The sequence below is a fragment of the Plasmodium chabaudi genome (assembly GCF_900002335.3).
Source record: "Plasmodium chabaudi chabaudi strain AS genome assembly, chromosome: 8".
Taxonomy (NCBI): Eukaryota; Apicomplexa; class Aconoidasida; order Haemosporida; family Plasmodiidae; genus Plasmodium; species Plasmodium chabaudi.
The window spans coordinates 321,242-335,311 of record NC_030108.2 but is presented as its reverse complement, the minus strand read 5'-3'; the positions used below and the strand labels follow the sequence as shown (position 1 = coordinate 335,311).

Sequence of the window (14,070 nt, the reverse complement as noted above, 5' to 3'; positions counted from 1 at the left end):
TTTTTATAGATTATTATTAAAAATAGCCATTTACATTAAAGAAACTTTCAAATGAAAACATTATTTAAAGTACGAAACCCAAAACAGTAATATCGTTTATATGGCGCAGCAGCTATTATATAACCTTAACATGGAAAGCTTATATCTATTTAAATAATAATTGTAATAGAATGCCATACAAATTAATAAAAAAGGATATAGTTGTATAAACAATGCGGTAGCATGTATATGTGTGTGCCTATATGGAAACATACGTATTCACACATAAAAGAATTCTAGTATCAAATGCGCTTAAATGGAATGGCATTGTATATCTTATTAACATTAAAGTGGGGGAAATCGTGATTTCTACAAAGTTGACTATCTTATTAGTGCTATATTTCAAAATATATATAATAAAAACAAATGAGGTTCGCACCAAAATAAAAAATTTAATGTATTTTTATAAATTAAAAAAGGTTACAATATAATATATGCCATACTCTTTTTGTAGTTGAGAAATTTACAAAAAAAGTAAAATATAAAAATAAAATAGCAACTACAAAGCATAGAATACACACATGTGTATGATTAAATTTGAGTATATATATAGGAATGTGGAAACAGTGTATAAATCGAATTAATTACTAATTTAATAGTGTATAAAAATATATAAATTTGGAAGAAAATGTTATAACTCTATCTCTGCAGCTATTGACAAATGATCGCTCGGATTGAAAGGAGTTACTATCCCTTTATATTGACCAAAAAGATGTTTATCTACCCCTTTTAATAATCTTTTTACTTTAAGTTCAGGTGACAAAAATATATAATCTAAAACATCAATAAAATTATTATTCCAATTTGTATATGGAATATCTACTTTTTTATAAGCGGAATATAAAGGTAAAAATTTCTTTCTGTTTAAATATGGTCCGTTAATTTTTTGGTCAGTTGAATTATTGTCGATATTAAATAGAGTAGGGTATTTATCTAAATCGTCATATTCCTTTTTAAATAATTTACCATTCTCCCATAATTTTGAATTTTCCATAACATCACTACCTTCCATGAATGAGAAGACTTCTGATTCGAAATTTGCGTTAAAATCGCCATTTAATATAACATATATTTCTTTATTTTTGTATTTTTCTTTATACTTATCTTTTATTTTTTCTAAAATATGTAATATACAATAAGTTTGCATTACTCTAATATGTTGAGCTAAGCTATGAAAATATAAATGGGTGTTTGCAATAATAAATATATTTTGGCTATTATTATGCATAAATATACCTATCTGATATACTGTTTTTATTTCTTTTATAATTTCATCAAGATCATCTGATAATTTTATAAATATATCATATATATTTTTTAATTCGGGACTTCTTACGACTGTATTAAATTCACAATTTTCATATTCTAAAAGACTAAATTTTTTTTTATTAACAAATAAGGAGCATCCATCATTTCCACTCGGGCTTTTGGGTTTATATGAAGAATAATAATTTTCATATAAGTATACATAAAATAAATTTGTATGTAAATGCTCACTAACTTCTTGCAAAGATATTATATCAAAGTCATGACTTATTTCTCCAATAAGTAAATGGGATCGATAGTTCGTTTTTAAATAACAAGGGTCTATGTTTTTGAACATATATTCTAGTGCATACTTCGTATTTGTATATATAGGGGCAAGTATATTGTATGACAATATACGGAGTGTGTTTTTAGCATTATTATCATGTTGATTGGACTGAGGAAGAAAATCAGAATATCTTTGCTCTTTAATTCTAATCTGCTCTTCAAATGGGTTAGACTTCACCTCCATTTCTTCAGTGAAATGAAAAAAAATAGGGTTTTTTTTATCATATATAACAAGTTGGATATGCTTCGAAATATCATCGTTAGTTGGTTTGTAAAAAATATCACAAGAGTTCAAAACATTTTTCTCATTGGTGTCAACCCAATAATAGATATAATTTTCCATTTCTCCCAATGGCAAATGAACTGGTATAATTTGATGATTGGCATATACATCCATAGATATATATATTTTTTTTAAATCATATACATTTTTATATATAGATATTTTATGTTCATCTATAACTAAATAATTTAATTTATCAATAACATCCTTCAAAATAGTGTTTTCATCAATTATATTATTTTCTTTATCATAAAATTTAACTATAGTTGTGTTTTCTTTCTCTTTTTCTGATTTCACATTGCTATCAATTGTTTTATTGGCGTTCTTATTTTTTATAGAATTTAGTTGCTTACTTTGTTTTTGGTATAATTTGTTCAAATTTAATATTAATCTATTTTTTAACGAACTTAATGGTTCATCTTTTTTTCTCAAAAGCTTTAGCTCTTTATAGTCAAAATATAGTTCTATGCTAAATCCGTTATTTTCCGTATCATCTATTTTTACGTAGTTACTATTTTTTCGCATTTCTTCTAATTCTTCAATGGTGAAAATGTTATTTTTTTTAAGATCATTATTACAGTCATTGTTAGGTATGTTTTCTTTTATTTCATGTTCATCACAATTTGGATCAATTCTTTGAATTTTATTTGCCTTTTCGTCGTTAAAATTTGTGGTAAAATTGGCTTTCTTTTTTAGAATACAGTTTTGTATTCTATCATTTTGTTCACTTGTATCGTTCGTTTCTTCATTTTTCATTTCATTATTGCAGCTGGATTTATGCTTATCTTCCCCGCCTTCCATTTTATTCAAAAAAATCGAATTAAATGATCTAGTGGCACCTAGATAATTTGGTGAACACAATTTAAGTTTACTAAAATTGTGATCAAAAAGAAACAAGCTATTTTTTTGGGTATTATTATTATTATTTGATTTTAAAATGTGAAAAGGGACTGCTTGTCGTCTATTGGCAAGGCAATGAAAGGTTTTTGACAATAAAAACAGAAGTTTTTTTTTTTTTATGGCGTTTTTTTTACTCGTATTATAAACGATATTATGGTTGTTTATATAAAAATATTTCGCTTTTTCTTGTATATTATTTGGTCTTATATTTAATACATATTTTATAGCTTTATTATTATTACATATCAAGCAAAACATATTTTTGATTTTTTCGAGCATAAATGTAGCCACGAAAAGTTTTAATAAACGCATCCATATCATCTATAATGCTATTTGTCCTCGATACATAACTTAGACTTCATGCTATTCATCACTAATAAGTTCTTATATGCATATGTTTATATATTCATGGGTATATGGTTCCTATGATTTTATATGTATATGCCTATATATCTATATTATGACTTACAATTTTTTATGCATCGTTTTTTTTCTATTTCTTGCATATGATGTTATATATATACATTACGATAAGTATTGATATGCCATTTCACCAATACACAAATTTGATATTTCAAATAAATAATTATTTTTCGTATTATATATTTTTGTATAACTGATTTGAATAATTATAAAAATAATTCAAAACCGTTTTTATTTTTAAATTTATTCTTTGTCATTTTAAATAATTATGCCTGCGTTTTGGAAAAAAGCGGTACCACAGCGTTATAATATTTTAATTAAAAAAATATATGTATAATCGATATTGGAAATAAAAAGAAAAAGGCGATTAATGCTCAATTATATATAATAAAATTTTTAGGGTAAAAATAATAGAAGTTCTCTATGCATATATGAATGCAGCATTTTCATAAAAATACATACAACGAATAAAAAAAATTAAAAGATAAATTTATTATTTATTATTTACAATTTGTATAAACAACTCTAAAATAAGGACAAAAAAAATTTAATACCCCCTGTTGTTATACAATTAAAAATAATGGAATAAAATAAAATGATTAATAGTATATCCTAAATGAAAAATAAATAAGTATAATAATAAAATTTGTATTTTTTTTTTGATGAGGAGATAATTTTTGCATATAAAATATTTATTTGTTTTACTATTTATATAATAACATCAAAAAAAAATAAAAATGTCAACGTTTGCAAGAAGAAGAATTATTCAAGACTTGAACAAAATAAACAAGGAGCAAAATAAAAGTTTTGAAGCAGCTCCTTTTTCTGATAACATAATGTGCTGCCATTCAATTATAAGAGGGCCAGAAGATACAATATGGGAATGCGGAATTTTTCATTTAATTATTAATTTTTCAGAGGAATATCCAGTTAGCCCTCCTAAGGTCAAATTTTTATCAAAAATGTTTCACCCAAATATATATACCGATGGAAATATTTGTCTAGATATACTACAAAATCAATGGAGTCCTATTTATGATATTACTTCATTGCTGACATCAATTCAATCTTTGTTAAATGATCCCAATACTGCTTCACCAGCAAATCCAGAAGCAGCCAAAATTTTTATGACAGACAAAGTATTATACAACAAGAGAGTCTTGGTATGATTGAAAAAAATAAAGAAAAAAGGGATAATTCATATAAGAACATATGCATATTTTTTTTCATTCTTTGGTAACAATTTCGAATTATTTACTGGTTATTTGACACCTATTTTTTTAATTATTTTCATTTTTTTTCTGCAGATGTGCGTTGAAGATAGTTGGGAAATCCCCAAATTTAACAGTAATGATTTTAATTAAGTATTTTTTTCTTTTTTTTGTAAATTTGTTTCAAGCCCAGTTGCATAAATGTATCCATGTTATTCAAAATTGCTCATACAGAAAAAGACAAATAAAAAAACAATCTTATAACGACAATAACAAAAAATATCCCGGATTACGGGAATACATAATTTGATGATGGCCTCCTATTTTTTTGGCAAATAAAAAATATCCTTATGTACGCACACACAAAAAAGTGCGAAATATAATTCAGCATACAAGCATTATTTTTCACATAAGAAAAGGAAGGACATCTATCCTTCAATTTATAATTCAGAAAAAAAAACCTAAGAGCAAAAAAATGCAAAATAAAAAACGTATTAACATATTTACGATATCTTAGTTCATCATGCATGCATGACTTTTTTTTTGTGTATCATTTTGTGTTAATCACAAAAATATGATAAAGCATTCATTTTTTTTGTAGATATATATATTTTTTATGATTATATGGTTATTAAATGTTTTGTATAAAGAAAATTTAATTTAAATAAATGATAAAAAAAACATTAAAATGTTGAAAAAATAAAAAATAATATTAGCAAAATGATTAAAAATCTCTGTCTAGAATAAACTATTAGCAGTTATACAAAATACGCTAATGAAATGCATGACGAATAGAGAATTTAGGAAAATAATTAATTATAGTTATACACAGCTTTATTTATTATATTATTTATTAATTTTTGAATAATTTAGCAAATCAAATTTTACTTAATTTTGTATAGATTATATGGAGGCATATTAGTTATACAAGTGTGCATAATTAGAGTGTATTACACATTCCCACTTTGTGTTTCTCTATACATTAATAGGTATATATTTATTTATGTAATAAATTTGGGATTGTAGGTCATTTAAAAAAAATAATAAATTATATAATTAAAACGAGAAAATTATTACAAAAATATGTCTAAATTATGACTGCGATAAAGGCGAATTTGTAATAAAATGCAAGGAAGGTATAAAGATAAAATATGAGTATAATATAAGTAATAAGCATAAGCTAAGTTATACTTCAAATCAATGTATACCTTTTTAATGACTTTATAGAGTACATACATATATATTTTGAAACTTATGAAAATGTATAGTAAAAATAAAGAGAAGAATAGTTGAATCTAATTTCCTTTGCTATTTTTTCAGCATTTTCATTTTGTTGTATTGTGTCTAATACATATATTTATATATTTGCGAGTGATAAAAATGGCATATGGCTTTATAATATACTAATATGCATCCCTGAGGTTATTCACTTTTTTTAGTTATATATTTAAATATATATTTGCTATTTTTATTTTATCATTTTTTAACAATTCTATCATAACACTATTCATATTTTCATATAGCATACACATGTAAAGAGTATTTAAAATCCTTATTAAAAAAAAATTGCTAATATATTACCAAGGTGGTGACAAGACGAAAAAAAATATATAAATAAAAAGTAAAATGAATGGAAAATTTTCAAATGTTATAAAAAGGAATAATAATGACGAAAATAATAAAAAAGTAAATAAAGTTTATATTTACAGTAAAAAAAATAAGAAATTTATCGAAAATAGTACGATTAGCTCAAGCAATACAAATAATACAAATAACACAAATAATACAAGCAACACGAGAAATACAAGCAACGCAAGCAATAATTCGAGTAAGAAAAATATATTATTTTTAAACACACAAAATGAAATAGAGGGGAAAACACAAAAAAAATTTTTTTTTTTGCATAATATTAAGGAACGAAAAAGTATAATAAAAAAAAAAAAAAAAATTAGCCATATGAAACGTCTTGAAAATGTAAATAATAATGGTATTGATCTTTCGACGATTTCTTATATGGAAGAAAATAATTTCTATGATAATAACAATAAAAAAACTTTAAGAATACCTCCTGAATTTAGTAACACTAAGAAAGCCCCTAAAGTTACACACGGGATCATTGATTCTGTTAAAAAAAAAAACTATGAAAATTTAAGTGATGATAAAAAACATTTGGTTAATACGAGTGGGAAAATAAGTGATATTGGTAATACATTAAGAAATAATAATATTGGGGGAAGCAATATTGCGATTAAAAAGGTGGAAAATAAGAAATCGCCAATAGTATTTTGGAAAGGCGACGAAAAAGAAATCATAAAAAAAAATTACAGTTCTAATAATAATACGAATAGGATAATAAATTATAATGATCAAACATTAAAAATATTTTGTAATTTAAATAAAGAAAATAATAAAAACGGTGTAAAAACAAATAAAACCAATAACTTTATATCAAATTCTAATGACAATAAAAATATCAAGAGAAAACTCATGGAAAATGAAGCTGCACACACAGATGTAAATATTAGCAACACATGGAATAGCTGTATGCGCACTGATCCCCAAAGTACAACATGCATAATTGGTGATGAAACAAAAAGTAATGCATATGAAATGGATAAAAAAACTAACAAAAATATGTTATCCATAAATGATAATAAAAATTTTATGGGTAATATGAATGAATACCCAATTACGTCTAAAAATATATATGATAGTATATATATACCTCAAATAAATATTAAAAATATAAATAACTCTTATCCTAGAAATAATAATAATTTGGGAACATATTCATATGGTGTAAACAATAATACTAAAGGTGGTAGTGGGAATAATTACAATGATACAGTTAACAATGGTAATAATAATGCTATAAATATAAATGGGCTAAAAAAATGTGATAGTTCCAATTTAATTAATACACTAAATGAATACTCAAATGTAAAGGTGGCAGTGCGTATTAGGCCTATTCCTGATGAGGAAGAAAAAATAGTTTCAATTTTTAATAAGAATTATGTACTTATTGAAAAAACGAATGAAAAAGAATCATATTTATTATCGCAAAAAAAGAAGCAATCAACATATGTCTTTGATGTAGTTTTTGATGTGAATGCTAGTCAAGAAGAAGTATTTTATCATACATCTAAACCCTTGATTCCTCATGTTTTCAAAGGGATAAATTGCACAGTTTTTGCATATGGAGCAACCGGCTCAGGAAAAACTTATACTATGCTAGATGATAAAAATCAAAACGGAATTGTTCAATTATCTCTTTTAGAATTATTTACAATTATAAAAGAAAAAAAATGTAAAAATGTAAAAGTACTCATGAGCTTTTTAGAAGTCTATAATGAAACTATACGTGATTTATTAGGAAAGGAAAAAAATAAAACATTAGAAGTACAAGAAGATGTAGCAGAAGTTAAAGTTAGTAATTTGTGTGAAATAGAAATACAATCCTATGAACAAGCAATGTTATTAATTAATGAAGGAGTTCGAAACAGAAAAATGTCACCTACTAGAGCTAATAAAGTATCTAGTAGATCCCACGCAATTTTACAAATATATGTATTAAATGAAATGCTTGATAGTAATATGAATGTAATAAATTATAAAGCAAAACTATGTTTTGTTGATTTAGCTGGTTCTGAAAGAGCTAGTGCTACATCTAATAAGGGGGAACGATTTAAAGAGGGTTCATATATTAACCAATCATTATTAGCATTAGCTAATTGCATCAATTCATTGGCATCTAATAGAAATTTAGCAAAAGTAAGAGTCAAATATAGAGACAGTAAACTAACCCATTTGTTAAAAAATTCATTAGAAGGGAATTGCTTAGTTGTTATGATAGCTAATATTAATCCTTCTAGGAAATGTTTCCAAGAATCGAATAATACACTAAAATATGCATTTAGAGCACGAAATATAAAATTATGTGCAACTGTACAAACTAATGATAATAAAGAAACTGATATTGAAAAAATTTTAAAAAAAAATTATGTCTTACAAAAAGAATATGATTCATTATTAATAAAGCATAACTCTCTTAGAGAGTTTTATTTTCGATTAAAAAATTTATTCTGCTTATATAAAATTATACATTCATGTTATCAAAAAAAAGAAAACACAATAGAAAATGTATCTATTTTAGGATTAAAGCAAGATATATCTATTTATGAGCAATTAATAAAAATTAAGTTAGATGAAGCAAAAAATAAAATTGATTCTATAAATGATGATGATGATGACAAAAGTTTTATAAATATATTTGATCCACATATCCATCGAAATCTTAATTATTTTATTCATAATACAAATTTTAGTATTTTAAATGAAGGAAATGAGAAAATGATGGAATTGCTTGACCGAGTTTTCTCGAAACAAAGTATAGAAAATGAAATTATGTCAAGTAACGGGGAAGCTGATGCAAGTATGCTCAATAATACCACCGTAAACACCGTTTACTCAAGTAATAATATAGTAGACAATATAGGACCAAGTAATAGTACAGTAGATAATACCCATTATACTGATGGAACTTCCTACAATGCTGAATCATATAATATGAAAAATGATTTCCTTACCAGTTCAAATGATCAAGACAATAAAAATGGCAACTTGGAAGGAAACCAAATTGCAATATGTGATGCAAACAATTCAGAATATTATCTAAAAAATAATTTTAAAAACAGTGAATTTAACATAAATAAAGAGGAGGAATATTGTGAGAACAACTTAAGCAATGAAGACATGTCTGTAAAATGCAAAAACAATTTGAACGACAATGCTATTAAGTGTAATGAAATAAATACAAATATACAAGAAGATAAATATAATTTGGGCGAAAAAAATAAAAACGAAATAAATAATAAAAAAATTGTACCCAAAAAAATTTATCCTAAGAGAAATGTAGCCAAGCATGCCGAAAATTCAATGAGTAATAACATGGATGGTAGTAAAAAAAATGTTAAAGGAATTACTAAGGAGGTACCTAAGGGTCTTGTTAAGGGGAATAATGTGGGAAATTCTAGAGGAAATGCTAAAAAAACGTATGGAAAAACGGTTACAAAAACAAACGACAAAAGAGATGATGAAATATTTGGTAAAAGTATTGATAAAGTATATGATATAAACACTAAGGACAAACCTTACCTAAAATTCCCAAGCATAATTGCAGAAGAAGACCAGCTACAAACGTTTCATAACAATCTGACGGATATGCAAAATTCTATCTTTTTTAATACAATAAATAAGCAAATAGATGGATCCTCACATTTACCAATACTGCAAAATAATATGGCTCAACTATTGTTGCAAAATAACATACTTCCAAATAATTTTATTTTAGATGGAAAAACAAATATCAAAGGTATTTCAGCCGATATTATAAAGAGTAATATTAATATAAGTAATAATAATATTCTAAATAATCAAAATATAAATAATAAGGAAATAACAATAAAAGATACAAACAATATTAATATGGAAACAAATGATAATTCAACAGAATCGAATCTAGACAATTTACCTGATGAATTTCAGGACGTACGCCCGTTGGCCACTATAGATGTAAATATGTTTAAAATGATGGAAAATACTGAGACAACTGTTAGTGACAATGGCAACGATGATAATAATAATAATGATATGGTTAGTTCATCTAATCATATTTTAAATTTCTATAAAAACTATACGGAGCAAATAATGAAAAATAATATTGACTATAAAGAAAACAAAAGAGGGTTTGCTTTGCTTGACGAAAACAATAAATATGAAAATACAGACGAGAATTTAATACTCAAAAAGCAGAAAGTTAAGAATAAATAACCCAGAGTAACGACACGGTAATTTGGAGTGTGAATTAATGTTTATGTCTTCAGAAAATTAGAAATGATGAAAAGGGCATACCCGATTAATATAGCCATGATATGAAATAAAGTAATATCAATAAGTTGGATTAAGTTAAGGAACTAGGATAAAGATAGTTATGGAGAAACATTTTTAACGAGCAAAGTTGTAGCGAACAAGAAACCCATTGAACATTATAATTCTTGAGAAGAGGGGATAAAAAAGAATCAAGTATTTTTAAATTGCATAAAATATATATGAATGTGTGCAAATTTAGGGGATTGCGATTTTCTTTTAATTTTCTAAAAGACTAATGTTATGTATTTTCGTCATAAGAAGCTATGTATGCTACGAATAACAAAAATGCAAACACAAAATTGGATAACCATAATAGTGATAATAGAATTGCTTTGTTCAAGGTGCAAGCAATAAACACATGCGTATATATCATATAACTATTTATATGGGAGATGTGTTATACACTCACTACCAAGTTGATCAATTTTGATGTGCATACTCCCCCTTCAAATATCTTTTGTTTTTAAATGTGAAAATAAAATTTTCCACTTTTTTTTAAGAACAAAATAAAAATATGTTTATGTGAAAAATATATGCATTATTTAATATTGACTTAATAACATATTAATCTTTTAAAGAATATTTTTTATATGTAAAATCAGTGTTAAATAAATGGTCTATTTTAAATTAATGCTTATCTTTTTTCTTTTACTTTTTTTCTTTTATTAATTTTATTATCATACTATATTATATATTCATCCATTAATTATTATTATTTTCTTAGTTTTTAATTCTTAAAGGAACAAAAACAAATAAGAAATGTGCATGCAATGTATAAATATAGTCAGTAGTTTCATTGAATATTCATTATGTTGTATTTTTATGTATATTTATGCATATCCGCTTAATATTTTATTATTAAATGTAAAGGGGACATCTTTTTCGTTTTTTTATAAACTTGTATATTTAACGAAATAATTTATATGTAACTCATTTATTATTTTAAAATATTACAATTTTTAATTAATATAATTTTTATTTTTTTATTTCCTTAAAAAAATATATGACACAAAAAAAACGATCGGTTATTATTTTCATCGATTTATTTATTATTTTTATACGAATATGGATAAAAAAATACAAAAAAGGGAATGAGGAAAATAGTAAAATAAATATATACCAGTTTAATGGTAGTAAATAAAAGGCTTATCTTTTTAAGTTACAGAAAAATATAAGGAATTGGGACACTTTTATAAAAAACAAAGGAAATTAAAAATATATTTCGAATATATTATCTATAAATGATAAGAATTTTTTTAAGTTAATTTCATAATTATGTAATATTTGGCATTTAAAAATGCCTACATATGGATATATTACAATATTAACATGAATTCTTCATTTTAAGCATATGTATAAAGGATTTAGTGTGTCTTATAGCAATCAGTCATTTTACAGCAATAGAGATCAGTTTCTACACATATGCGAACAAAAATTAGTTATTTGATTATGAATAAGCTCAGTTATATATGCATATAATTTTTTTAAATAATAAAAAAATAATAGGAATACGCATACAAAAGAAAACATGGGTATATTTGATAAAATAAAGAGTATAGAAAAATTAAATGAAACAGAATTGAAAAATCTTGGCACAACTAATGCGTCATGGCATGATCAATATAAGGAGTCTAGTTACATTTACATAGGTACTACATAATTAAAAGTTTGTAATAAACACTTTCGAAAAAATAAATATATGGATATGCTCTGTTAATATCAAAAATTTAAACATGATACTTTTATTAATGTTTATGTTCGACACATAGGTAACTTGGATAACCGATTAACTGAGGGAGACATTGTGATCGTATTTTCACAATTTGGAGAACCCATAGATGTTAATTTGGTTCGAGACAAGGAAACAGGTACGCTAGCTAATTTAGCAGTGAAATTACAAAAAAGAAAACAATTTTATAAATTCATATACTTATTTGTTTATAATTGCTATCATTGCACAATGCAATTGTTGAGGGTATTCCGATTTCATACTATCTTTATTTACGACTTTTTTTTGCTTTAGGAAAATCAAAAGGATATTGTTTCTTGGCATATGAAGACCAGAGAAGTACAATATTAGCAGTAGATAATTTCAATGGATTCAAACTTTTAGATAAACCACTAGTAGTTGACCACATATTAAATTACAGACTCCCACAAAAATATATGGAGAATGATGTAATGCATACATGTGTAAATATACAGATATATAGCTATATATTTTTTCATTGTATTTAACTTGAAAAACTATAAAATCTTTTAACTTTAATTGTTTCACAGGAAATTGACAAATACAAACCAACCGGTGCAGAAGGCCAAGGTATAGGAGTATATAATGTAGTCGAAAGTGAAATAAAATTATCAAAAGCTTTTGAAAAACTCAATAATAGTCACAATAAATATAACCAAAAAAAACTAATGGATGAAGACGAATTATGGTCAATGAATTTTGAAAAGTTAATAAAAGGAGATAGAGATAAAAAAAAAAGAGATAGTAGTGACTCATATTCTTCAGATGGAAATAAAAGCAGAGAAAGCGAACATAAAAAAGCTAAAAAATCATCAAAAAAACATAAGAGTAAAAGAGAATACGACACTAAAGGGTATGGTGAAAGGGACAGAGAAAGAAACCGAGATAGAGATAGAAAAAGGGACAAGGACAAAGACAGAGATAAACATAGAGATAGGAAAAGAAATAGAGATGGGGATAGAGATAGAGAAAGAGATAGGAAAAGAGATAGAGAAGGAGATAGGGAAAGAGATAGAGAATAAGCGCTAATTGTGCAATATCTGGCCATGAGTGGGGAAAGCATGATGATGAAGACAGATAAATATGCATGCATATGAATATATATCGTATGTAAATTTTACTATAAATGCATAGTAAGTAGAAATGATGAAATTTCTTATTATACTACCTCTACCTTTTTTTAAACCTTTATCATTTATGCTTGCGTCAAAGCATGCTTACTATCGTTGCATGCATAATTTTAATTTTGAAAATTCACACCTACGTATGTTTGTTTTGTTTTTATTTTTCATTTATATTTTTTTGTGTAAAATAAACCATATTTTGTTTCCTTTTAAAATATTTTAATTGTATTCTTTATAAAGTATCATTTTTTAAAAGTAAACGATATAAATTTTTTTCCCGCATTTTAACATTTTATTTATATAAAATACCGAACCATTTATATATGCATAAAAATATATAGCATTATTTTTACACAGATATTCTTTTGTTTTTTCGAAATATTCTACATAAACGAAGATATCAATTAATTAGTTTATTTAATTAAATAATATTTCATTATATATATTTTTTAATTATTATAATGTTAAATATTTTTCCGAGTTTGTTCTAAAGTTAATTTATTTTATATTTTATTTTCTAAAAATAAATGGATAATATATTACCCACAAAACACGAAGTATGAGACATATAACAATATGCATATATAAGTATATAATAATATTTATAGAAATGTAATTAATTATTTGTGTTTTTTTTCATTGGTGTAGTTTGGAGTTTTCATTCCCACATATCAATATGCTTTGCATTTTATTTATTACAATAATATGAGCGGCATGCAACATAAGAATATATATGTGCGTAATTACATACAGGAATATACACACAAATAATACACTTACATATACATGTGCATATGCATATGTATAAGAGGGTTATAG

The 14,070-nt window shown here is 24.7% G+C and overlaps 4 protein-coding genes across 4 annotated transcripts; 3 read left to right on the top strand and 1 right to left on the bottom strand.

Annotated features, from left to right (window-relative positions):
* Positions 1–670: 670 nt before the first annotated feature.
* PCHAS_0806400 (CCR4 domain-containing protein 4, putative) lies at positions 671–3,136 on the bottom strand (the record flags this gene model as incomplete). The annotated part of the gene is made up of 1 exon (XM_732577.2): positions 671–3,136. The coding sequence occupies one exon, from the start codon at positions 3,134–3,136 to the stop codon at positions 671–673; it is 2,466 nt and encodes an 821-aa protein (XP_737670.2).
* Positions 3,137–3,975: 839 nt separating this feature from the next.
* On the top strand, positions 3,976–4,602 carry PCHAS_0806300 (ubiquitin-conjugating enzyme E2, putative; the record flags this gene model as incomplete). The annotated part of the gene is made up of 2 exons (XM_736998.1): positions 3,976–4,401; positions 4,546–4,602. The coding sequence occupies 2 exons, from the start codon at positions 3,976–3,978 to the stop codon at positions 4,600–4,602; spliced, it is 483 nt and encodes a 160-aa protein (XP_742091.1).
* Positions 4,603–6,075: 1,473 nt separating this feature from the next.
* Positions 6,076–10,278, top strand: PCHAS_0806200 (kinesin-8, putative; the record flags this gene model as incomplete). The annotated part of the gene is made up of 1 exon (XM_016797810.1): positions 6,076–10,278. The coding sequence occupies one exon, from the start codon at positions 6,076–6,078 to the stop codon at positions 10,276–10,278; it is 4,203 nt and encodes a 1,400-aa protein (XP_016653728.1).
* A 1,627-nt stretch (positions 10,279–11,905) lies between these two features.
* On the top strand, positions 11,906–13,149 carry PCHAS_0806100 (RNA-binding protein, putative; the record flags this gene model as incomplete). The annotated part of the gene is made up of 4 exons (XM_737743.1): positions 11,906–12,026; positions 12,147–12,245; positions 12,401–12,555; positions 12,658–13,149. The coding sequence occupies 4 exons, from the start codon at positions 11,906–11,908 to the stop codon at positions 13,147–13,149; spliced, it is 867 nt and encodes a 288-aa protein (XP_742836.1).
* Between the last annotated feature and the right edge of the window lie 921 nt (positions 13,150–14,070).